Genomic DNA, 26,572 nt, shown 5'->3' with positions numbered 1-26,572 from the left:
TTTCTCGTTCCTTTTGTCTTTTTTTTTTTTTTTTTTTAAAGAGAAACAGTTAAAGGACTTTTCCACACGCTGCCAATGCCTGAGAGCAGAGAGGGGATGGATGTTGTTTGGGGAAAAGCTTTTAGTCAGTCTGGCTGCTGCCATCTGAGCTTTTGAAGATGCAGCTGGGTGCCTGAGCCCCTCACATGCACAGAATCACAGAATCTGGAGTGTGGGACATCTGGGTGTCACTGCAGGGGAAGGGGATGTAGGCAAGGATCACAAGGGGTAAATGTAGAAAGAAAATCTAATGGTGGTTATTGTGAAAAAAAAAAATAATAAAACAAACCAAACTGCCCTCAGAGATCAAACAGCCTCTGGGGTTGTCAGAGCTCCCTGTGTGGAAGGAGCTCATATGAAAGAGATTTTACATCTGCAGACGTGGCTGTGTGATTTCAGGAGAGTGGGAGTAGAGTCTGGTGATGTTCTGCCCCCCCAAAAGCTCAAAACCCTTAAAAAACCCCAAATCCCCACCAGGTATTGGTATTGAGTTCCTATTTCTGGACACCAGTGAGCTGCTGAAGCTCCCCTCTGCTGGCAGAGGCTGTTCTCATGAAAGGCTGAGAGTTGGGATTGCTCACCCTGGAAAAGAGAAGCTCCAGGATGACCCAGCTTCAGCCTTCCAGCACCTGAAGGTGCCTGAAGAGAGAGGGAGAGGGACAGGAACTCTTTCCACAGGGCACAGGGAATGGCTTCACACTGACAGAGGGTGGATTTAGGTTAGATTTTAGGAAGAAATTCCTCCCTGGGAGGGTGACACAGGGTGCCCAGAGCAACTGTGTCTGTCCCTGGATCCCTGCAGTGCCCAAGGCCAGGTTGGAAGGGACTGGAGCAGCCTGGGACAGTGGAAGGTGTCCCTGCCCATGGCAGGGCTGAGAATGAGATGAGCTTTAAGGCTTTAAGGTCCCTTCCAACTCAAACCATTCCATGATTCCTTCCCAGATGTGGATGGATCACTAACAAGTCAATTTGGTCTGAAAATTACTATAGAAAGCTGCAGTGTTGTCTTTATCTCATAATTTTTGACTCTGTAACTGAGCTTCAAACAGAAAATGTTTGTTTTTTTCCCCTGTTGTACTCACAGATTTATATTTCAGCCAAATTAGGAGCTGTATGTTTATTGAAGCCCATGCAGGAAGCAACAGAATTGTCTCTCCTTCTGCTGCTTTTTTCTCACTGCTGTGACCTCAGGTCAGGTTAAGTCTCCTGCAGCTTCACCTGACTCGTTTGTAACTGGAACCAGTTAGGAAGTGCTCCCATCAGGAGCATTTCTGGTGGGTGGATCTGGGGGGTGATTTTTATCAGGGAACTGGTGATTTGTGTTTGGAGCCCTCTCACTGACCCAGTGAGGAACTGAGAGGGGAGCCCTGCAGGTGCTCTGCCTTTAAGGCCTGTCTCGAATGATTTAGTAAATAAATAAGTACTATATGTTTTTCTTTTCCAGGAATATGGTTCTAGAAAGCCTGGATGAAAAATATGGAATCTATTTAATGTGCTGCCAGTGAAAAAATGTTGCTTGCATGCTTTCCTCAAAGGTAAGATACTTGTCAGAGAGCAAAAAGCTGTTTGTAAAATTCATGTGGTAACAAAGAGGAAGTTCAGTATGGATGGAGTTGAAAATTTGAGCTAACTCATCGATGGGAAATTAAGATTTGGATCATTATCTGGCACAGTTTAGGATTTTCAGATTGGACTAGCAGTTCTTGTTTTGTCATGGGTTAAATGTGAGCTTGTTTATGTGGACAGCTTTATTTTTTAAATTACTATAGCTGGGCATAGTTAGTGGAAAAAGAGGTTCCAAGAAAACAATAAAAACCTGCTGAATTTCCTTACAATATGCTTATTTTGAAGTGGGAAGGAAGCGAGCTGACATGGATAACATATGAACCTACTATATCTCCTTGATGTGGATATTAAAGGAACCTTGAAAATAGTTTATGGGGAAGTTGTTGGAGGCTTCTAATTTTAAATTCTTAACAGGAAATCATTAAACTGTAGAGGAGCCAACATAACAGACTGTTGCTCTAAAACAAGAGCTAAATGCAGAGCATCCACATGAACTTGTCAGATCTTTTAAAATTTTTTTTCCTTGCCTTTCATGTTTACTGCAACACAGATAAATACATTTTCATTTCTGTTTTTCATATACATCAGTTCAGGGTCCCATTCTGAATGAGATGTGAAACCAGTGCCCTTGCTGTCAGGCCTCAAGGCAAATGGAGAAATTCACATTTTCCATTAGACCCAGGGCTGTTAACTCCTTGTGGGGTCAGGTCCCACCTTCCTTCCCTGATTGGGAAAAACCTTTAAAAATGTGCCTGTTGTTCACTTTTAGTTTCCTCTTTTTCAAGAGATTTTTATGCTTTAGCTGAGCCCCTTGCTGAGATGATTGGCACATTTCACTTGGGCTATGCAAGAGGTGTAACAACCTGTGGGCACTGTCAGCTGGGCTGATGGAGCTTAATTAGGGGCTTAATTAGGGGCTGGGGGAAGGAGAAACATTCTGAGGTGTCTGTAAGCAGTCAGATGTGAAGGTGAGTCCCCAAATGCAGAGATGATTTGCAGGTGGAAAAGGCTTTTAGAAGGTGGGTTTGCTAAAGCCAGGTGGGCACTGCTGCTTTCTGCTGTCCCATAATTAATAACTTTGTACCTAAATGATGAGATTTTCTGTGTCTGCCATTAAGCTGATGTGAATTTTCACGTGTTGATAATTACATATATTTCATCTGTCAGACAAAATAAGTTATGGCTTTTGCAAAATATAATTTGGAGTATCTTTAAAGGTGCCAGGGAAGAGAGGGCAGGAGACTGGGGAAAGAAAGGGCAGGGTGCTTCTCACCCAGCAGCACACTGGGATGGGGAGTTAGGAAGAATTTAAATGTACCTGGCTTGTTTCTTTGTAACTAATTTAGTTTAAGCCTGTTTGAGGGTTTTTTTTAAGCCCTAATTGGAAGAAAAACTGAACTTTTCATCATAAGAGGAATCATTACCTTTAATTTTGAGAAATTATTTAAGTCAGAGCATTCTGAGGTGGATTTTTTCAGCAACTGTTAGACAAAATGAGGATAAGCTATCATTAAAGTCAGGTAAATATCTGATTGTGATTGGGTTAGAAACATTTTATGTGACATTAATTTAATTCTTACATAAAAAAAGCTTTTAGCTGTGAGTGGTTTAACCTGACTTCTGCAGCAGAAATACATAGCTGAGGAACCGTGGGCAGTTTCTGCTTAGCATTTGCTTCCTGTAATCATAAACCAAGTAAAGCACTCCCCATTTTTACAAAAGCATCAAGGGTGCATAAAAATTGCTAAATTCACCTTCAGTTATTACCTGTTCCTTAGGTCATGGGGCTTGGAAATGGCAGTGGCACTTTCTGTCAAGCTTCATTTTTATTCAAAGTTTTTCTCCATGCCTCAAACTTCATCTTTATTGGAAATTTTTCTCCCTACATCTTCAACTTTTATATGTTCCTATTTCTGTGAGGGTCTGGTGTAGTTGAAGGGATTTTTTGTGAGCTGAAGGACTTCAGAAGAAAATGAGGAAATATGGTTTGAGTTGCTGCAGGATCTGCTGGTTGTGAGCCCTGTAAATCTTGAAGCATTTTGCTTTTCCAACAGCAGTTTGGAAAGTGTAGTTGTTGCAGGCAAAAACATCTTTAATGTATTGTAATTTGATTGCATTTGTGAATGTAGCTAGGATTTATATGGCTGTTGTCTTGACTGTAGGAGTATTGACAGAAATGAGGCACTTTTTAACTTGGGAGACAAAAGCAATACTTGGATATAGAAAGACAAAAATACCTTAGGGTTTGAAAAGGAGTTTCTTCCATAATAATTGTGGTTTTTTCCTTTGTTTCCTTCTTTTTACCAGACTGCCTAAAGTATGTTTCTGTAAAGAGTAGGGGTAGGAGCTAATCTGTGTGCTTCTGTTCCTGGAGTAGCTTGTGATTTTTTTCCACTCAAAATTATTTAGGAAAGCGTTACCTTTATTAAATGAGGCTGCTCCTCACATGACAACATCTCTGGCTACATTTATCCAGCTGTGAAATAGGGATTTTGCACTTTTTTGGAAGCAATGGGCTTTAGCTGTCCCTGTGATGGCACTGGTCTGACATTGTTATTTTAGCTTTTTTTTTGGTTGACAGTTTTAAGTCAATTTGTTTGTTTTCTGGTTACTTTGTAATTAAAAATCTCCTGCAATGTGGGTGGCAGTGCAGGCCGGGCAATTGATGTGTCATGCCCGGGGTTTTTATATTAATTAAGAGGGAAATAGTGATACATTGTGATGTTGGGGATTGCATAAAGCTCAAATTACTCTTTGTCTCCTCTACACACTGTTGAAATGCCCAATGTACTTATATAAAATACTGTTATGAAACTTCATGGCCAGATTTTTAAAGCAATTCTATATTGGGGTTGATGATCTGGTGATTGATCTGAGGGTATAAACACCTGTAAAGTAGGAAGGGATCCTTACCTGATTGGATTAGTGAGGATTAATTCATTAATGGTTGTAACAGGTTTGCAAATCCCTCAGCTCTCCAGGAACCCAAAGCTTTGTTGATATCCTTTTTATTTTTTAAATACTGCTGACTTTAATGTGGTTGATGGAAAGAAATCCAAAGGGCTTGCAGTCCTTAAGCCAAACAATTATCTCCAGGCAAGTATTTTTGCAAAATTCCGTGGTGGTTTTCGCTGTAGTGAGAAGGGGCTCAGGGAGCTGGCAGTAAAACCACGGCTGGAATTTCAGCTATAAAAACGAAATGCACAAACCCCTCCAGCGTGAAGGAAACGTCTTAAATGGTCACGAGCACAAAAAGATGCTGGGATGTGTAATTCCAGAGGGGTCATTGGTGGGAATCGAGTGGGAAAACAGGGACGAAAGCAAGGAGCAGGGAAAGATGGGGGTCTGAGTAACAGAGGGGTTCCTGAGCAGGGAGGGACAGGAGGGCTGAGTAACAGCCAGGGGGTTCCTGGAGCAAGGGGAGCAATCTCTGCTTCCCGTTTCTCATCCTGCTTGCGGGGCTGAGCTCTGTGTGAAGCTTTTTTGGAGCGCATGTGGTGGAGGGGACCCGGGGGACACCGATGGCTCTCTACACCTTCCTCGTGAGGGCGAGAGCAGGGGCAGACCCCGATCTCTCTGCTGAGCGGCGACAGCACCCGGGGGACCGGCCTGAAGTTGTGTCAGGCGGGAGATCGGGGAAAGGCTCTTCCCCCGGAGTGCTGGCACTGCCCGGGCTCCCCAGGGAACGGGCACGGCCCCGAGGCTGCCGGAGCTCCCGGAGCGTTCGGACAGCGCTGCCAGGGATGCCTAGGGGGGATTGTTGTGGTGTCAGCGCAGCAGGACCGGAGGGTCCCTGTGGGTCCCGTTCCGTCCCGCCCGGGCTCTGTCGCGGTTTTGGATCTCCGCCGCCGCTGCGCTCCCACCCGCCGACCGAAGGGGGCGCGGCGGAGCCCGGGCCGCGCCCGCCGCCCCTTCCGCCGCGGCGGGGCCGGCAGGGGGCGCTGGGCGGGCCGGGCCGGGCCCGTTCCCGTTCCGGCGGGCGCAGCGAGCGGCAGCGGGAGCGGCCCGGGGCCGCCGCGGACATGCCCGAGCGCCGCCGTCTCCAGCAATAGTCGTCGGCGGGCGGGCAGCGGCGGGAGCGCCGCGCGGAGCCGCCCCTCCCCTTCTCCCCATGGAGGGGCCGTACGCGCTCGGGGTGAGCGTGTTCTCCGACCAGGGCGGCAGGAAATACATGGAGGACGTGACCCACATCGTGGTGGAGCCCGAGCCGCCGCCGGCCGGGGCGCACAAAGGCGGAGCGGCGCCCGCAGGCCCCAGCGCCGCCGAGCCCCCGGCCGAGAGCGGGCGGCGGCGGGGGGGGACCCCGCGGGCGGCCGAGGACGGGGCGCAGTCCCCCGGCACCGGCCCCGGGCGGCGGCCGCGCCGCTCCGTCGCCTTCTTCGCCGTGTGCGACGGGCACGGCGGGCGGGAGGCGGCCCAGTTCGCCCGGGAGAACCTGTGGGGCTTCATCAAGAAGCAGAAGGGCTTCTGCTCGGCGGAGCCGGCCGAGGTGTGCGCGGCCCTGCGCAAGGGTTTCATCGCCTGCCACCGCGCCATGTGGAAAAAGCTGCGTAAGTGCCAGCGCCCGCCGCGGACCCTCCGCTGCCCCCGCCCGCCCCCGCCGCGCCGCTTCCCGGCCGCCTTTTCCTCCCCCTCTCCCGCACTATTGTGAGTGCCTCCCTCCCTCCCTGCTTTCCCTCCCTCCATCGCTGCCGTCCCCGCGCCGGGAATCGCGGCGGAGCGCGGGAGGACATCCCGGCCGCCGAGCCGAGTAATTCGGGAGAACAAGAAACACTGGAGGGCACGCTGGGAGAGGAGAGATGTAAACACAGGGCGAGGATACGCTGCTGTGTTCCGTAGCGATGGAATGGTGCGATGGTAGGGCTGCAGTTTGTTTTCGAGGTGTTAGGCGTCAATTTCCAAATTCGATTCATTGGGAAGGTCTTCATCTTGTTGCCTTGTGTAATCTCCCTGAACTCCCCCTTAGATTTCCCTTGCGTCATGAAAAGGGGAAAAAAAATAATTTTAACAAACTGAAATGGGCTGGGAACGGTGTTTTTTTCCCTAACGGTGCTTCCGATTGTTTTTGTAAGTCCTCATGGAAGAATTGAAATGTTTCTGGTTTATAACTCGTTCGTGTGTGAACATGGGGGAATACTCAGTGTCCCTGACAAATAGAAAACACCTTTAGTATCCTGAGGATGGTTTTGATAGATATATATATATAATCATTATCTATTTATGTATGTATTACTTGTTTAGTTGTTTAATTGCAGTAGCATGGAAGCTGTAAATAAGTCAGTGTTGAGGAGAGGACATGCCCAGACAAGTGACAGTCACCATTCCTGTACTCATCCCTCTCCCGAGGTCTTGTGAGGCTGCACCTGGAGTTTCTGAAAGGCTTTTTTTTTTTTCCTTCCTGAGGTGAAGATTCTGACTTAGAGCGTGGTTGTTTATATAGAATGTATAGAATGTGAGTGTATTGTTTGTGCATTTAGGCATTCAAAAGGCTCAGAGAAAAAGCAAGAGCAGAGTTCAGTGTGTGAAGGGAGGTGTGGAACACGGTAAAACAGGGTCCAGAATAGTGACAGTGACAGCTGGGCTTGGGAGGGAAACCTGAAAAACAAGAATTGCACTCAGAGCACCCTGGGCTTTCAGTGGGTGATTCAGGAGGGGTGTGGGGTAATTATAGTTTCAAAACAGTTTCATTTTCCTTTTTCTTGAATAGCAAAATAGAGAAGTTGTGCAAATGTCAGATGCTCGAGGAGATATTGGGGGAAGGAGCAGTAAGTTTGAGGGTACAGAGGGAAGGGTGTGAATTTTAGAAGCACCAGAACTTAACCACATCCTTGGCAATGGGGTGTGCAGCCTCCTGGGCTGCAGGGCTGGGTGATAAGGAGCAAAATGTGTGAACAGGGGGACATGGCACGGGGTGGGGGCAGATAAGGAGCTCGGTTTTCTGGCTGTGAGTCCCTGGTGTGTTATTTGTCACTGGAACTCTGTGTGAGCACCAAGGCAGGGAGGAGAAGAGTGCAGGAAGCTCTGTTCAGTAATGGGTGTTTAGCAAACAGCACTGGGCTTGTGGAAGCAATTTAAATTGTTGTGAGAAACAGCACAGCTCTGGCTGGGAGCCTTTGATGGCACTTCGAGGTGGGCTGTTTAGTAAACTCCAGAGCATGTTTGCTCCTCCTGATTCCTGCTGCACGTGCTGCACAGCCCGAGTTCTGTGGGACAAGCCCATCATTATCTCTGGTTTATTACTTCATCCTGTGATGGAGTCCCAGTGGGAATTCTACTGACAGGCAATAATTTTCTGTATTACCACGTGTAAAGCAGCTTTCTGTCTGTGTGTTGGTGACACTGTGGACACGAAATGGAGACTGGCTGTGTTGGTGTCTTGAAGTGTGTGGGAGAATTTTGGGGTGGAGGATGGAGTCTTCATTGCTTCCAGTTGGCTGTTGGAAGGGAAGCTTCTACTCAGCTGCTCTGTTGGTTGTTGGAAGTTCTGTGGGTGTCCCCTGATAGACACGAACCACACTGATCATGACAGTACCAGAAAAATGCTCATTTGTCACTGGTGATCATTTTTGGCATTAATTCTGTAGTAATAAAATTCTCTGAATGTCAAAGGTCTTCTGGAGTAGGAGTTCACTTTGGAAGCTACAGAATGAGTTTATGAGTTCAAAGTTACAAAGCTGAGTGTGAAGGGCAGTGATTTTCAAATAGAGGAGGGGAAATCTTTTACAAAGATGTGCTGTTGATGCTCCTGATCCGTGGAGGAGTTGGGTCCATGGATTTGATTTTAATGCTTGACCTCAGAAGAAAACCCAGCAGTTTTGACACTTCTGCTGGTTCCTGGTGAGACACAATCTCTAGAGAGAACTGGGCTGTATCTAATACTTATCTCTGAACAGGAGCAAGGCATGAACTGCAGTCTCCGGATGACAGGCAGATAAATCCTGGTTTTGTTGAGCCTAAAATCTGAGGCTGCTGCATCATTCTTTCTCCCACAAGTGGGTGATTTCCTTCTCTCTGCTCCCCATCCCCATAAAGACTGATTTGACTCTCTAATACATTTTATTGCTGTTCAGGGGTTGTTACACTGACAGAAACTCATTAGTTGCAGCTTGTTTTCTGTTAAGTGCATGGTTGAAGTCCTCATTACCACTTGGCTCCCTCCCTTGTTTGCTTTCCTTTTGGAATGTGTTAGATTTAATATCCTCAGTTAAAACTGCCAGACAAAGTACTTCCAATAAGCTGATTGAATGTTTGTGTTCCTGAAATAAAGCTGCTCCTAGGGAGAAAGTGCATTTTAGTATTTAGAGCACAAAGCTAGAACTGTTGGAACTTAAATGTTTAAATTGTGCTGGATGTCTTGGTAGCTCACACTGAGGAAATGCAACTTTTATCTTCATACTGCCTGTGAATTCTGCTTCTCCAAATTCTCCTTTTCTATCAGCTCTCTTCCACATCTTCTTCCCTCAGGCACCTGAACATCATTCAGTGCCACTAGAACTTAAGTTCCTCATTTTTTGGATTCTGTTTAAAGCTTTACAAGGTTAAAATACCTGTTTTCACAGAGGGTGAGGTATAACTGTGTTTTCCTTTTCTCTCCTCGTGTGTTTATTTGCCGTGTGTTTGTTGTGCCACAGGCAGAAATAGAGGATGCAGTGCTTTGGCAGCCTGAGCTGGGTATTTCCTGCAAACAGCTTGTGTCACAGTGGAGTTTTTGTGTGGTGCTGTGTGAGCCTGACTTGTGAAGAGCAGGAGATAGAAAGTGACAGGGAGATGAGGCTCCCTTTGGAGTTTGTGTGGAGACTTGAGTGGGTGCAGCCAAGGAGAAACATGAGCTTGCTGCTGGCAGTTGGAACCAGCTGATAACTGGGAGCTGAGCCTGCTTTTGTGGGTGCTGGCTGGGAGGAGGATGGTGTGGCTCCATGGGGGAGTTGTCTCAGTCAGTTTGTGCACTTTTGAGCAAAGATCAACTTGTGTGTGTAGATACAAAAACAGGAAAGGAGTGAAAGAGAAATTTGGATGGGGTGTAATTGGGGAGAGTGGTGTAACAGCAAGTTCATAGAAGTGGTTTGAAGGCAAAGCAGCTGAGGAAGGAGATTTCCCTAAGCAGGTGGAGTTGTGGTATTACTCTGAATTCCAGGGATATCTCCTGCAGAATTTAAGGAGAGCACACTGAGATAGTCAGAATTATTCAGCCCTCCCAAGGGAAATGTGAGTAAAACATTTGAGATGTCACTCAGCACAAAATGTTGCTGTTCAGCCTATGAAAGTAAAGTAGCTTTTCTCCCTTCCAAGGGAATCAGGAATGTCCACAAATCCTGATTGCCAATCAAATATCCAGACAAAACTGATTTTAGGACATTTCTACTTCTTCAGACAGGGAAGTGAAGGGCAAATCTCAATGAAACACTTGATTGATCCTGTTCAGCCTCCAAGGAGCACATCTTGCCCCGTGTTCTTCTAGTGATGCTTGGAATATCAAACCAGAGGAGGCAGTTTTTAGAACCCTGTTGTGGTGCTTTGACCCTGTGTCAGTTTAGGCTGAGGCTGGGCAAGGATGTTAAAGGAGTGGGGGGACCTGGGGACACCGCTGGGCCTGGCTCTTGTAACATCCCACAAACCTCTGAGACACCCTTCAGGACATTGCCAGTTCTCCAGAGCTAAACCTGTGCTTTTTGTCTGTTTTTTGCCTGGTTTCTCCCTGCAGCAGAGTGGCCCAAGACCATGACAGGCCTGCCCAGCACGTCGGGGACCACGGCCAGCGTGGTGATCATCCGCGGCTCCAAGATGTACGTGGCCCACGTGGGTGACTCAGGAGTGGTGCTGGGGGTCCAGGACGACCCCAAGGATGACTTTGTGAGAGCTGTGGAGGTGACACAGGACCACAAGCCAGAGCTTCCTAAAGAAAGGGAGAGAATTGAAGGCCTTGGGGGCAGGTAGGTGTCACTGTCATTTTCTGGAAAAATCCCCTTGCCCAGGATTCTTCTCCTGGGAAGCTGAGAAGCCTCAGAGAAAAAGGAAAATAATATTATCTCGTTTGCTTCTCCTGTGTTGGGCTGCTTTGGACTGTGGTTTGGATATTGTTTACCAACAGGTGATTGTTAATTGGTTTCATGTAAATTGTTTTAAATTATTGGCCAGTTATGACCCAGCTGTGTCGAGGCTCTGGAGAGAGTAACGAGTTTTTTAGTTATCATCTTTTAGCCTTCTGTCTGTATCCTTCTTTAGTATAGTTTTAGTCTAGCATTCTTTTATAGAATATCATAAAATAATAAATTAGCCTTCTAAGAATGTGGAGTCAGACTCATTCCTTCCTGCCATGGGGGACCCCAGGAAATACCACAGGTAGGTTTGTCTGCTTTCACTGAGCTAAGCTTGAGCTTGTGGGAGGACACACAAGGAGCTGAATCTCAGCTATTTCTCCTTTGTCCTCTTAATTTTGCTTACAGCTTACTGGGGAATAAATTACAGGGATCCATTGCTGCACAATTCTGGTTTTTGGTAGTGGTTTGTGGTGTATCCAGAATTTTAATTTCCTGGTGGATCACACAGCTGAGGGGTAGTTACAGTTCTCAATGTTCACCAACAACTTTTTGCAAGCAGGGATGTTAATTTTTGGCCTGTTTCTCTTTAAATTCTGAGGAACCTTCAGGTTGTGCAAGTTGCCTTTTCACGAAGGTAAAATGATAGGAAGTCTGGAATATCCAGTTTGTCACAGCACTGATTTCTCAGGCATCCTGCATTGTCCCCGAGATGACAATGGCAGCTGTTGAATAGATTCCTCAAAGCCTCTGCTTACGGAACATGAGAAAAATCCTGGATTTGAAACAAACCCTCCCTTTGCTGTTCTATCACCACAGGTTAGCACCTGTCCTTGCAGGAGCCATTCCTTCCCTGGCAGGTGCTGGCACACCTGAGCTGGGCTGGGTGGGGAGCAGGCAGGACTCTGTCAGGTGGCACAAATGTCTGGAGACAACTCCCAGGGCTGGGATCTGGGAGCTCTGTGTCCTCCTGGTGCTGCACCAGATGGATGGGCATGGTTTGCTCCTCGAGCAGGGATCACTGAAGGTGTTCCTGCTGACATCATTCATCTGGGAGCCCTGTCAGCCCATTAACCTGCAGGTATTTGTGTCTCTGGCAGGTGGGAGTTAATCAGAGGCTGTTTTGCTGTAGGTTTCCAGGGCGTTTCTCAGAGGTTGGAAGTCTCTGAAGGTGCAGAAAAGCATTCCCTGAAACTTAGTATTGACAGGAATGGTTAATTTTTAATTTTATTTTTTTTATTTTTACTGGTGCACCTCCTGTTTTTCCCAGGCTGGCTGTGAGCATGTGGTGGGGGTGAGGTGGAACTGTGCAGCTGTGCTTGGGAATGTCTTGTCTTTCATGAGAGCAAACTGGGAACACTTAATGAGAGAGCATGAGGGAGTCTTCCATTAAAATGCCATTTTCCCAGTAACAGTCTGAGTGTGGGATGATTTTTTTTTCCAATAGTGAGCTCTGTGTGGTCATTAGCTGTACAAGTGGATGAGATCAGGTTTTAGGATGTGGTGTTTGTGACTTTGCCGTGCTCTGGATGGAGCAGAACATGCCCTTGTTGTTAAGACCTTTGAAGTGTCAGGAAATGCATCTTGAATGGCTTCAGCATGAGGAATCTTGAGGCTGTTCCAGAGCTGCTCAGTTTCTAATTACCAATGGCTGTTCCTTGGATGAAAGGAACTTTCAAGTATCCAGTTCCTAACTTCGTTGGGACCAAGCTTTGCTAGTTCCTGGTTTCATTAGCTCTTATTCCTTGATGGTTCATACTTGTTCTTCTCTCTCCCTGCCTGACACAGCTGCCCCAGTTATTTGCTCTGTAGCTCCTTTGACCCTCCAGTGCCATCTGGGAGAGCTAAAGCAGTGCTCAGTGCCTCAGAGCAGGTGTTCACATGCAAATGCAGAGCTGTTCTCCCTGTCTCCTGCTTCCTGCAGACACCAGCCCGGGACAGTTCCTCTTTTGTGTCTGCCTCCTGTTGGTGTTCCTTCCATCAAGCAAATCCTTTCAGGAGGCTGCTCCTTTCTGTTCTGTTGTTTCAACTGTGCCATGCTGCTCTGTCCAGCCAAACTTTGGGAGATGGAGAAGACTGAAGGAGGAACTGTGTGCAGTTTACACCTGAGTGAGCTCATGTTGATGGTTCTCATCTGAGGGAGGAAAATCCAGTACTGCTCTCTCTCTGAAAGACTAAAAAGACACTCTTGCATATTTTGTAACCAGCCAGAATTTCTTCCAGGTCTTCATTACCTTGCTTTTTATTTTCTTCTGCCCTTCATCTCTCCCTTTTCCCCTTGGCTCTCTATGGAACTATCGAAGTGCTGTCGTGTGTTTTGAAATAGGAACTTGCCATCATTATTACCTCCACATTTGCATATTTACCTGGTTTTCCTCATTGCCCCCAAGTTCCTCACTGCTGTTGCTAACCCCTGTCCCTGTGTGTGCTTTCAGTGTGATCAATAAGTCTGGTGTGAACCGTGTGGTGTGGAAGAGGCCCCGGCTGAGCCACAACGGCCCCGTGCGCCGCAGCACCGTCATCGACCAGATCCCCTTCCTGGCCGTGGCCAGAGCCCTGGGTGAGTCCCTCAGCTCAGCTCAGCTCATCCCCTGGGATTGCCCAACACACAATGTACAGGGCTCTCCTCACTCCTCAAAGTCTGGGCCTTGGGAGTGTGTTTTGAATACAATAATACTGTGTTTTTTGAGTAGTGCTGTAACTGGGAGAGAAGAACGTGACTTCTGCCCTGCAGGGTTTTCTGTGTCAGCCCTACAAGGATGGGATTTAATTTTACCACCAACTAGTCAAAAATTACAGCCCCATTATCTCAGTGAGAAGGAGACAAATGTGCTTTCCCTCCTGAACACACACAGGGCTTGCACATTCCCATGTGCACCAGAAATGAAGTTTTGCTGGATGGTGTATGAATTGCTTCAGTATTGCTTTTGTGGAGAATCTTTTATTAAGACTTGGCATAGAATGGGATGAAAGTCAAATCTATTTAACTTTAACTTGCCATTATGGGAGCACTAGAAATGAGAGGAACTGTCTTTGAGGAGCCCCTCATTCCAAGGACAGGGATGTTGCAGGACTAGAAGTTGTCCTGCAATATCCTGTGATGATATTTTTTTGGGAAGTACTTGACTGAATTATTGGGTATCTCTTACCCACGAGTGTTAGTGTTTCTGGTCATTTTTCTCCTTAAATTGCAGAATGCCAATCTTTGGCTGTTCATGTTTTTTCCCTTTGTGCAGTGCAGAATTTTCTGTGCAGGTATACCAGGATAGGTTTGGTTTGGTGGGATTGTGGTTTTCCCTGCAGGAGCTGTGCTGTAATTCCTGGCTGGCAGCTTGGCAGCCCATGGCAGTGCTGTCAGTGCTCCTGGGTCAGCTGGCAGTGCCCATGGGGACAGGCTGTTCTGGGACCAGGCTCTGGCTCATTCCAGAGCCTTGCTGTGTCTGATTTCACAGGCAGGAATAGCTGTGCCACAGGGATTTGTCCAGAGATCAGGAGAATTTTGCAGTGATAATGAACATGGAAGAGTCAGCTGTGTGTCAGGCAAGGAGTCACAGGTGCTTGAAAATTAAAAATGTTATTTTTAAGGACTTTTTCTCAGTATCTGAAAGTCTTTGTGTGTCATATTTCAGGTAGGATAGAGTTTATTTTGTGATTAGGAGAACTGACTTGAGAGTTTGAGTGAATCCTTTGGAGCTAATAGATGAGAAACAAAAGAACCCTCATTCCCTGAGCAGCCCACTCCTGTTCCCTCCTGCAGGACAGGGAGGTCTTCCTCCTGGATTGCAAAATGGGAACACTTAATTTTGATTCATCTTTTGTTCCTGTGATTGTAAGTTTGTTGCCTGTCTAAAGAGCTGGCTGGCCTTTGATCTGATTGTTCCCAGCAAGCTAACAAAAGGATTTGGCTGGGGTTTGTGTGCAGATGGGAGTTCAAGCAGCCATGCATTTGTTAGCCCCCTGTGCATTCTTTGCCAGCAAGTGCAGGAAGAGAGGATTAATGCAGAGTTTTCAGGTCCAAAAAATGGGAGCACCTATCTCTTATCAGTTCTGGGATTTGAAAGCTCAAACCCCATGCTGGGACAGCCTCCCCTCCTGCCTGATCCCAACCTGGATAAAAATTTTTAGCAGGACAACAAGAATCTCTCAACAGAGAAGCTCAGAGTTGGGAATTTATTATATTTAGAATGGGGGGGATTATCTGATGAAAACCTCTAAAATTTAGATCCTAGATGGTGTTTTTAAGTGTCTCTCTCTGACCACACTTAAAAATATTTTGATGTAGTCTCATCCCCCAGTCTTTAAGTGTAGTGCACTCTTGAGGAGTTGAAGAAAGGTTTTGGAAATAGCAGGAATAAAGCACTGTGGGAAAGTTGCACTCAGGCAGCAGAAAATCTGGTGCAGAAGAAATCCTTGTGGCCAGATGAATTCTGTTGACATAACCCTCTCCCATTCTGATTGTCAGAAGTGCCCCTCTGCCCTAAAATAAGCATTTGTGGTATGCACAGTGGCTGTATTTAAGTATTTAAATAATGATGGATTTATTTATAGCCCCATAACAAGTCAGAAATATTTGGGCTTTGTGCTGTCCCTGTAGAGCATCTCTAAGAAGCTTTAATGCACCCAGCAGGTTTCTGTGTCTTCTAATAAACCATTTCAAGCTGTAGCTCTGTGTTCTCACAGCTACTTCTGCTGACCTTTTCTGGGCAATGAGAACATCTTTTTTTTTTTTTAATACTGATTTGCCTTGTAATAGATACTCAAGACTCTGTGGTGAGGGATTACCTGGCACTGCTGGAGCTGTTTGGGAGGTGTTTAAATGAATGAATGATGAAAGCTGAGCCAGGAGCCCGTTGGTTCAAGCACTCCCCCTGTGGGAACATGAACTCTGCTCTCCCATGTAGGAGTAGAACAGGCTCACCCCTATTTCAGGTGCAGCAGCCTCCACCATGCAGGAATTTCCTGCTGCCCTCTAGGAGCAGTTCTGTACCAGAGCAGGGAATGCACGTGGAGCTGCTGCAGGAGTCTTTGACAGGGCTAGGGAAGCTGTTTTCCAGAGCATCTGTCTGGATGCCAGAGCTGCTTTGTGAAGCTCTCTGAATGCACATTCCATGAAATCCTGGGGAAGAGGCTATGGCTGACCTCAGCTGATCTGAGGAAATTGCTGTGTAAGATTTTAGGGTTGTTTACATGCATTTAACTGTTTTTAAAATTAAATTACCAAACAGAGTGGGCACAGCTGCCACTCAGTTTTTCCTTCCTGCTCTGTTGTAGGCCATGAACCTGAATCACATGGAATTGTGCAAGTTGTATTTACAGCAATTTCCAGCTTCTCTTGATAATTGCTTTTCTGTTTTATCTCTATGAAACCAGACAAACTTGGGGTGCATTTGGGATTCTTTTCTTGTCCTTAGGATATCTTGCTGTAGCTTGTACAATTTTCTTCAGCCCCGAGACAAAATAATAAATGTGCAGTGCCAAATGCAGTGTGTGCTTTGCTCTGGGGGCCTGTGTGTAACACACATCATGGGAGGGCACCTGTGGCTCCTTGTGAAGAAAAATTTGGATTTAAAAAGCTCTGGGATTAATCAAACTGAGGTTTTATTTTGGACTGAGTTATGAAAGTAAAGTTTTCTTTCCTCTATTAAAATCAAAAGCCCTTTTTATATGCAAAACAGCATCTCCAGGAACTGAAAAGAAAGACTTGATTTATGTAATTTCTGGACATGCTTTAGCTCTAAGAAGGCTTTGGGTTTCATCCAATCCAGCTCACTTACATGATGGGTATTTTTGTTTGTAGCTGCCATTATTCCCTGGCAGCACTTGACTTAGAAGTAGCTTTGTTGTTCTGTTTTATAAGGTAACAGTGAGTGCATAGTTTGATATATTCTTACAGGCAGCTAAATTAGTTTCCTGCTCCTTTAGTATCTGATTTCAAACATCTATTTCATTTTGTGAGATGCAGTGTAGATCTCTGTATATTATTCTGGTTTGAGTCAGGAGTAAGAAACAGGTTTTTCTGGAAGATACAGAAGGAACTACATTATTAACTTTTTTTTTCTTTTGGTTTGGAAAAGAAATATGCAAACCTCACACTGAAAGAAATACTCCCAGTGTGTAAGGTTTTAAAGAACAAGATTGTCAAGAGTTTTGTAAATGTTTGGGTTTTAATTCAGAACAAAAATAGTCTGGCTCTCAAATGGAAGCCTGAGAGCCTGGCATTGCAGCCTCTGGCACATCCCAGCCTCCCAGGCTGCCAGAGGGTCACTGCTCTGTCTGCTTGCTTTGGAACACAATTAAAGACTTCAGAGCACTTTGAAATGCTCAGGGAAACTCTGAAATGCTCAGGGAGATGTGTTCTCTGCTCTCTGACTGTTCTCCTCTCCCTTTTCCCTTCCCAGAGTTGTACAGAGGCTGCCACAGAAAATTCCTCTGCAGGCTGGTATTGCTGGGTGTTAAACTCTCCAGCTGGGCAGGGAGAGGGGGGCACGGCTGGGCAGCAGCTCCAGAAAGCTTTGCCTTAGGTTGGGGAGTTCTGCCCTTCAGGGAAGAAAATGAAATCAAACTCTAAATGTCCTTCTGCCCACGGGTTGGCCTCGGTGGGCTCAGGGTTGAAGGGCTGTGGAGTCTCTCTGTGCCCTCCAGAAGTTTGTAGTCCTTGGAGCTGCCCGTGGTGATATTCCCAGTCATCCCTGTGAGGAGCCTCCTTCTCTTGGAGCAGCTCCCCTGCAGTCAGTGTGTGATGGCTTGGCAGTTTCCTTGGGAAAGGAGCAGATGGACACGGTGACACACGTGTTAAAGAACCCAAATTAATGAACATCAGGTTATTTTTATCAGCCAGCACAGTGTTTTTAATTAAAAACCGATTCAGCTAATAACATTTTGTCATTTCTCCTATATGTGTATGAACAAACTGGCAAATGGAGGTGTAAAAATATTGGATATATTGGAGGTTGATGCTGCTCATGTTGGTTTTACCTGCTGGGGGCTGACCATGGCAATTCACATGCAATCATTGCTCAGCTCTCCTGTTACAGTATTTATTTTGATCTCTCTGCCAGCTGGCTTTGTCGGGAGCCTGTGGCAGCCGAGTGCACCTCTGTAGGAGCGGGCTTGGTTTTTAATTAGCACTCATTAGCGGCCTGTGCTTGTGGGGCTGGAATCGGGGCTCTAATGAGGATGGGCTGCGGTGGAGTGGGGTAATTGACTTCAAGTATTCCCTTTCCTGGTTCTGGAAAAGTCTTTTCAACTGGTTGGTAGCTTAAGGCAAAGCTAATGGAGGCAAGGAGGAAGACAAAAAGCTTATTTATTGTCTTTAAAAGGGTGCTGATGGATGTGCAAGAAGCTCCAGGCTTTGTCCAGCAGAAAGCAAAGAGCCTGACAAAACCTTGCTCTTGAGTAGTTGAGCTTCTGTTTGCGGCTCAGCCCTGACAGTTCAATTAATTTCTGCTTTTAAAGCTGTGTGTTCTGCACAGAAAAACGTAGCCAGTGCTTGCGAGTAATAATAATGTTACTTTTTGCTACTTATCACCACAGGAAACTGTTTGTGAACATGGAAATAAATTTTTAAAAGAGGTGTTAGGCAAATTATTACTGTTCTTGATTTGAAGGGGTAGCCTTAGAAAAGGTTTTTAATTTTTCAAGTGTACTTGATAAATAGAATTGAAGTAAATGGATATGGAAATGCATTTTTCTGCTGGAGTGGTTTTTACTTGAGGATGGTTTGGAGGGAGCTCTTGAACCAGAGGATGATTTGATGCATTGTTCAGCTTTGTTTCTGGTGAGGTGACCCCAAACTCATTCACACAGTGAGGGAGATTTAAAAATAGAAATGTTCCCTGCACGAGGCCATCCTGGGGAGAGGCTTGAGCTCTTCTTTGCTGCCCTCCTGCTGGAGCCCAGGCAGTGCCCTGTTCCTGTGGCTTCTGTCCAGCTCGCAGCCTTGGCACGGGGTGTTCAGCTGCAGAGAGCCCCACGTGGCTCTGCAAGGGATGCTCGAGCTGTGGGGGGACAAGGAATGCCAAGGGGAATTGAGCAGGGAAAAGACTTCAGTCTCCTCCTCTGGTTTTTGCTTTGTCCCTTCCCTGTGGCACCTGCACACACAAATATTTGCACCTTTGGTGTGGGATCAACAAAGCCAGGTTTTACTTCTGTTTAGGGAGGGCTCAGTTAATTTGGATGGGTTTTAGTTTGGAGAGTGGCTAAGGTTTCACCATTTTCTAGGTATTAATCTGTTTCATTTCTCCTTTTTCCACAAATACTTGTTTTAAGAGAGTAGAACACCTCTGACTACAGCTTGGTTTAGTTTAAAGAGGATTAGGAGGTGGCAGCAGCTGAGCAGTGACTGGCTGGAATTTCTTTATGTTCCTGCTGGTGACTCAAGGCTGATGGTGGTGGATTTCTGGGGAAAGAACATTTTTCTGTATTTTCCAAGAGTGAGATTTCTCACGTGTTATGTAACAATTCCAACCCATTTTCTCCTTGCCAGGTGATCTCTGGAGCTACGACTTCTACAGTGGGGAATTTGTTGTGTCCCCCGAGCCCGACACCAGCGTGCACACGATTGACCCCCAGAAGCACAAGTACATCATCCTTGGCAGTGATGGGCTCTGGAACATGATCCCCCCTCAGGATGCCATCTCCATGTGCCAGGATCACGAGGAGAAGAAGTATTTCATGGTGAGAGCAGTGGCCACAAGTCAGTGTGGAAGTTTCATCCTAAAAGTTGTTCAGCCTGGCAGGGATGAAAAGTACCCCACGGAGTTGGGGGGGTTGAGGCAGATTGATGGTTTTGCCACAACATAAAAGTTGTTACAATGTGGCCGATATTAAATACCATGGCTGTTAACATAGCTTAAATTATTTGCCTTGTGTTTTGGGGAAATTTGACTGGCAGGGTGTTGTCTGTGAGTAATAAAGGAGATAAGGAGTTTCTTCTCTAAGGAAGTTACACAAAATGCTGTCTGAACATTAAATTTATTTCACATTAAGGTGCATGTTGTAATGCAGACTGTTTAGACTGAATTAAATTGCTCTCTGATTTATTTTACAAAACAGTTGAGAATTTATATTGGAGCATCAGAGAGTAAACACTCTGCAAGCCCCATGAGGGACTTTGGGAAGCCTGTAGGTTGTGTTCCAACCTCTGACAAGCTACTGCTGTGTGACAAGCTCTTTATGCTGTTTAAAGCACTGTGTGCATGTGGAACATGCCACAAATTTGATTTAAAGGTGGATTTGAGAAGGAAGATGTGTTTTAATTAGCATTTCTGGAGCTGCTGTGGGGCATGGTTTGTAGGAATGTGTGTGGCATGAGGTGCCTTGTGGTGGCTCTGTGTGACAGTGTCCCCGTGTCCCCAGGGCGAGGCGCGGCAGTCCTGTGCCTCTGTGTGACAGTGTCCCCGTGTCCCCAGGGCGAGGCACGGCAGTCCTGTGGCTCTGTGTGATGCCCTGTGTGACAGTGTCCCTGTGTGTCCCCCGTGTCCCCAGGGCGAGGCGCGGCAGTCCTGTGCCTCTGTGTGACAGTGTCCCCGTGTCCCCAGGGCGAGGCGCGGCAGTCCTGTGGCTCTGTGTGATGCCCTGTGTGACAGTGTCCCTGTGTCCCCACCATGTCCCCAGGGCGAGGCGCGGCAGTCCTGTGGCTCTGTGTGATGCCCTGTGTGACAGTGTCCCTGTGTCCCCCCATGTCCCCAGGGCGAGGCGCGGCAGTCCTGTGGCTCTGTGTGACAGTGTCCCTGTGTGACAGTGTCCCTGTGTCCCCGTGTCCCCAGGGTGAGGCTCGGCAGTCCTGTGCCCGGATGCTGGTGGGGCGGGCCCTGGGCCGCTGGAGGCAGCGGATGCTGCGGGCGGACAACACGAGCGCCATCGTCATCTGCATCGCGCCCCTGCGCGAGCGCGGCCGCTGGGACGGCGACGAGGAGCTGGTGCTCAACCTGGCCGAGGGGCCCAGCTACAGCAGCCCCGACTCCAGCAGCCTGCCCCCCTCCCGCTGCTGCACGCCCTCCCTCAAGGTAAGGGCTCTCCGTGCCCCCTTCTGCCTCCCCCGGCTCCCTGGGGGGATCAGAGCGCGGCCACAGATTCAGAAATACTCACAGAAAGTCCCGAGCTGCCAATTTGCATCGCTATTTAATGCTGCTGGTTTTAATTTTGAATTTTTACTTTATATGTCTAGATAATCTATTACTCTATATATATAGTAATAGATTACTATTACTATAACTGAGCCAATTGAGATTGGCTCAATTGGTTAAAACATGGTGTTGCCATTCCATGGCCCTTGGGGTCTCTTCCAGCTCTGGATATTCTGTGAAAGCTACAGTTATATCCTCAGTACTTCCAGCTGCAAAGGTTTTGAGGACTGGACCATTTCAACAATGTTGATTAAAAGATGTCAACACTTTGCTGTCCAATGTATGAATTCTCAGAGTTGCTGCTGGTTGTCTGTTGGTGGCTGTTGATCTGTGCTCCCTCCCTAATGTGGAAGAAATTAGTACTGTTAATGATGAACCTTGAAATGCATTGTTTCTCAAAGTAAGCTTCCTGAGATCCTCCCCACGATTCAAGGCAGCCTTGTGAGACAGAGAGGAAGCGGAGTGGGGCTCAGAGGTATTGAAAAGCCATCCAACACACCCTCTTAGAAAACAAGGCTGGGCTGCAGTTTCTCTTCCTGCCTTGCCAGGTGCTTATGCAGCTTGCCCAGCCCAGGGATTGCAGGTTGTGAACCTGTTCCTGACAGGGCAAGCTTTGATTTGGGTTTGTTTGGTTGTGGTGGTGCTGGGCTTTTATTTTATTTTTTTTTTAAGGGTAAATTTGTTCCAGCACTTGTTGCTGTAAAGAACATTTTCTTTCTGTACTGGGAGATTTCATTTTCTTCCTTTGGTTGATTTGATGTTCTTTGTTGAAGCAGAGACATGATAACATAAGGTCTTTCTGGAGGCTGCAAGTTTGAGTTGTTAACATAAAGCAGAGCCCTTCAGAGGGTTTTTGTTTTGTTGTTTTGTGGCTTTTCTTCCCCCCCCTCTAAGAACTGGAGTGTAGTTATGAGTGGCTGTTTGTTTCAGTAATTACCAGCTGCTCCTGATTTAAGTCACTGTCCTTTGATGTTCTGCAGAATCTTCAGATAATTGTCCTTTGGGCAAAGGAAAAAGAAAGCAGAAATTAGAAAGGGAGTTTTAAACATTCCCTTGGGAGAAACAAGCTGCTAATAAAATGGCAAGCTTCAACTTTGTCTCCTCCCCTTTCATCTTGTGGAGCAAAATTCATGGAAAGAGCTTTAAACCTAGCAAAATCTGGAGGACAAAAAATCAAATTGTAGGTGCTCCTAAAATTTTCAATCACAGTTTCTGTGAGAGAAGCAGGGATGGCCTTGATGCCTGACAGCTGCTACCTGCCAAAACAATTAATTTGGAAATAGATGGAAACCAAAGTTTCTTAATTAAACAGAAGTATTGTCCTTCTGGCAGCAATTACTAATACCAAATTAATTTCAGTGTTCCTGAGGCCAGTGAGGAAGATTGATTGGATTGTTGAGAAATTCAGTTGGTGGTTCCTGGTTTGTTTTTCCTGTTTTGTTCCATCACTCTCCAGCAGTCCCTCCTGTGCCTTTCCTTGGCTTCCCAAAGCCTGCTTCAGTCTCAGCTGTTTGCACCAGCAGGAGATGCTGGGGAAAGGAGCCACAACATTAAATGTCTTGCACAAAAAAACCCATAAAACTAAGTTTTATGTGACACAATGTCAGGAATTAAATTGAGCAGCTGAAGGAGCGTTGCCAGAGCTGCTCTGTGTGGGATCTGGTGTCCTTCTGGGTTCTGCAGCAACTTGAGATGAAGAACAACCTTTAAAATTCCATTCATAAAGTCTTCCCTCTTGTGTTACTAAATGTAGTAAAGGAATGGTATCTAAATGGTTTTGTCTACACATGGGCAGCCACAGAGGAGTGGAAAACCAGTGTGGATGCTGGGAACAATCCTGATTATCTTTTCTTTTGGAGTGTGTTTTATTAACCTGGAGTTGTTCTGGGTCGTGGCTTCAGAAGCATCTGTTTATTCACCTGAGATGTGTCCCTGACTGATTCAGCTGTGTGCATTTCAGTCTGCAGCACATGATTTTCTTCAAATAATAACTGCCATTTGCCTTCCACTGGGGGAGTGAAGTGTGGCCTTGAAATTTACTTTTGAAGGACTCACCGAGTAACCAGGGACGACTTTACAATTAAATCTTTAATAAGGTCAGAATTCCTATCTTCAGGGTGCTGCATAAACACTAATATTCATAATCCCCCTGTGGATAGTGAGAGCAAGTATTGTCCCCATTATCCTGTTGGTAAAACTGAGAATGAGGCAAAACCACAGAAGAGATGAGGGTCAGAGTTTAGGAAGTGCCTGGTTCTTGGCACCTCTGTGCCCGTGCTTCCCAAGGAGTGGCTGGATGTGCTGTGAGGGATCCATGGGCAATAGAAAGTGTCACTTTGCACAGCAAACAGGAATATTTTTAGGTGGCTGACACTGTCCCTCTGTGTGGGCAGCTGAGGAGGAGTTTGTCCAGCCCTGCTGACCTGGTTATGCAGTAACTGAGAGTGCTGGACATGACAAAGGTCAGGAGCCTCTTGCTGCTCTTTGGCCACTGGCCACACATAAATCAGAGGGCAGTGCCTCTGCCAGGCTCTGGTGGGAAGTCCTGGCTGAGTGTTGGGAATGCTGCTGGAGATTACAGAGGTTACAGGCACTGCTTTCCCCCCGAGTTCCCAGCAGCTGCCTGCAGATCCCTCAGGGTTGTGCAGCTGTGGTTCACAGCCCCAGCTGGAATTGTTTCCACCTCTCAACAGGGAGAGAAGATGAGCCTGCTGTGGAGCAGGATTCTCCTGCCTTTGATAAGGTTTAGGGAAATTCTGAAAGTGCCACACACTGTCTGTGCCCTCGTGGGATAAAGTCTGTCCCTGTGTCCAAGGCCAGGTGGGATGGGGAGCTGGGATACTGGAAGGTGTCTGTGCCCATGGCAGAGTTTGGAATGAGTGATCCTGCAGGTCCTTTCTCAAATCGTTCTGTGATTCTATGGTTTTATTTATTCCTAAGTATTTTGTTTCCTTTTCCCTCAGCTCACAGAGGATGACCCCTGGCCACGACTGAACTCTGCTGAGCCCATTCCTCCCCTCCTGCACAGCAACATGCTCTCAGAAAAATACCTGGAGCTGCCAAACGAGATTGCCAAAAGCAATTTACCTTCCTCAGGAGGAACCCCGAAGGATTCGGCCCCCCAGGAGGAGAAGTGCAACAAAGCCCTGGCGTTGAGGCTGCAGGAATCCTACAGCAATGGTTTGTCGGTCAGCCTCTCCCCTTCCAACTCGGCCAACTCAGGCACGGACCAAAAAGGCTTCAAGGTGTCCCCTAACGGCCCAAGCAAGGCGCAGGACGCGGAGAGGACGCCCCCGGCCAGCTTTAAGCGGACACTGGAGGAATCCAACTCGGGCCCGGCGGTGAAGAAGCCGCGGCGGGGGCCGGCGCGGGGCCCGGGCGAGGGCGCGGCCGGCAGCCCGCAGCGGCGGAGCCCCTCGCGGCTGGCCATGCGGCGCAGCCTCCGCGGGCAGAAGAAGCTCAGCAGCTCCCTGTTCCAGCCGGCCCGGAAAGCCGTGTGCGTCTGCTGAGCCTCCTTTGCAAGCGGCTGCACGAGTTGGAAGCTCTTCCCGTTGATTTGGTTTTTTGTTTTTTTTTAAAGTAGGAACATTTTTTGGTATCCGACAGCTTTATCCCAGCCTTGTACTTGCTTGTATTATAACTGTGAATTTTGTAGATGTGTAGGGTATAAGTCACTGTAAAATGTGTGTAAATTTGTATTCCTTCATATAAATGTAGTCTCTTTTCTTCCTTGTATAATTGTTACTGCGGGGCTAAGCCTTGTTTTAAAAAAAAAACAAAAACAAAACAAAAAGTAAAATAATCCTTTTTGTTAATTTACTAAAGTCATCAATTTGTATACGCTTCTTGTGAGGAGAATTTCACAACTTTTTAACTAAAGTAAATTATTAAACAGAATGGAAGATATGTATTTTCGTAGTCTGATACGTTCCACCTAAAGTGTGTCTTTTAGAGAATACACTAGGTCTATATTTTGGTTTTAAATTTTAGATTTCTCTACTCAGAAATGAAATGTATGTGGAAGCAGAGATTTGAGTCTTGCTTTACACACCTCAATGTCAATTTCATGTTAATTAAAATACTATGCAGTATCTTATTTAGTTGTATTTTTTGTAACAATAATCGTCAAAAGTATTTAGCAAAAAAAGTGTGTTTTAAAAACTCCAACTCCCCAGAGCATCCCACGAAGCCATTCCCATCCCTGTTCCAAATGATGGCATTTGATCCAGGCATCACTGCCCTCCTGAGATGTGTTTTCTGCTATTCCAATACCAATGGTGCTGCTAATACCTTTCAACACAAGTTCTTAAATTATTTTATGACTATTTTCATTGACTATGTGGACCATGTGTATGTTCACCTCAATAAAACACATGAAAATTTGATGGGGATGCTTTCTATTTTTTAATTTTTATTTCAGGCTTAAGTTCTGGTATTTATTCAGCAGTGAAATATGAATTTATTATTACAAAAAGTACTCATATTTATCTGGTATTCATTAAATGTCTGAATACTCTCCCCTTTCTCACTGTGGCTTAGGAAACGAGACATCCCAGTTAGATTTGACAGAGCTGATCTTTATCCTGAATGTGCAACTGTAGCAATATATTAAATTTTTAAAATTTTATTTTGATGGGAAAGCAAAAGGGCAGTACTTTATTCCAGGATGGTAATTTGTAGGACCCAGATCTTTACTGCTGGAACAATAAAAGCTGGGTTGGAAGCAGGCCTGCTATCTATATGTGTTACCATGGTTACAGAAATCCCAGGGGATTTTATTCCTGAAAATATTCCCTTTCATCCATGCTGGGAACACAGCACTGCCTCAGGAGATGAAAGCAACAGCCTGTCCAAATTGGATCCTGCAAGGATTTAGTTCTGTGGATGTGGGGAGTAACTTTGGGAACTGAAGTTTTGCTGATGTTGGAATTCTGCCCCAGATGGGGAGGAAAGGCTGCAGAGGCCACAGCTGCATGTGGCAAGTGCTTGGCAGCAACCTTTGCAACAATAATAATTACCTGTTTTCAATTAGTCTGCACTGAACCTTCCAAAGAGTGACTAACACCTCGGTTAGATGACTGCATTACTACTTATAAGGGAAATATGCAAAAGAAAAAATGTTTATAGTGAATTTCCCAGGTTTTTGCTCTACACAGAAGCAAAATTTAAGTTTCCATAGAGTTCTGCTGCACTCAGAAATGTGAGCCTCGTTGAAGTTTCCTCAAGCAGTTATGAACTTGGGCTTCTCCCCCTTTTGGCTTTTCTTTTTTACTCTTTATATAACCCAACCCCACAGTTTTTCCTGGGGAAGCTGCTGGATGATGGGCAGGATTGAACAGCCAGAGCTCCTCTGCACTGCACAGAAAGTTCCCTGCTGACAGAACTGGCAGCAGTTTACTCCTTGGTATACTTTGCCCACCTCTTTTATCATTTGACTTCTCTAAAATGAATATTCAAAGCTGAGACAGGGGAATTTACACCTGCTAAGTTCACCGAGGCTCCTTTGGTAAGATCAAACCCGAGTTCCAACTTTGTCTTTCGAAATAAAGCTGTGATCTGTGCAAACCTGCTCACAGATGAATGTTTTCAGTCACTGTTTCATTCTTCTGGTATGTGGATGATGTTGTCACAGGAGTCAGGTGCGTTCCCAGAGCAGGTCACCCCCTCCTGACCTGGTGCCACTGTCTGGAAACCTGAACCAGGGCTCCGTGTGTCACCCTGAGGCATCGGGGCAGTGCTGGACACCTGTAAACATAAATCACACACTGGGCTGGGCTGGAGGAGAACTGTCCATGGGCAGGGACA

The 26,572-nt window shown here is 46.3% G+C and overlaps 1 protein-coding gene across 1 annotated transcript; it reads left to right on the top strand.

The window, feature by feature from the left end:
* The first annotated feature begins 5,569 nt into the window (after positions 1–5,569).
* Positions 5,570–25,152, top strand: PPM1D (protein phosphatase, Mg2+/Mn2+ dependent 1D). Its single transcript, XM_059865790.1, has 6 exons — positions 5,570–6,155; positions 10,307–10,535; positions 13,076–13,200; positions 19,126–19,316; positions 20,408–20,647; positions 23,731–25,152. Exons 1-6 carry the CDS (start codon positions 5,717–5,719, stop codon positions 24,274–24,276), a joined length of 1,770 nt encoding a protein of 589 aa, XP_059721773.1. The 5' UTR covers positions 5,570–5,716; the 3' UTR covers positions 24,277–25,152.
* The last annotated feature ends 1,420 nt before the right edge of the window (positions 25,153–26,572 follow it).

Source organism: Haemorhous mexicanus, chromosome 22, assembly GCF_027477595.1.
Source record: "Haemorhous mexicanus isolate bHaeMex1 chromosome 22, bHaeMex1.pri, whole genome shotgun sequence".
Lineage (NCBI taxonomy): Eukaryota > Metazoa > Chordata > Aves > Passeriformes > Fringillidae > Haemorhous > Haemorhous mexicanus.
Note: the sequence above shows the minus strand (reverse complement) of the source record. Positions and strands in the feature narration are given on the sequence as shown.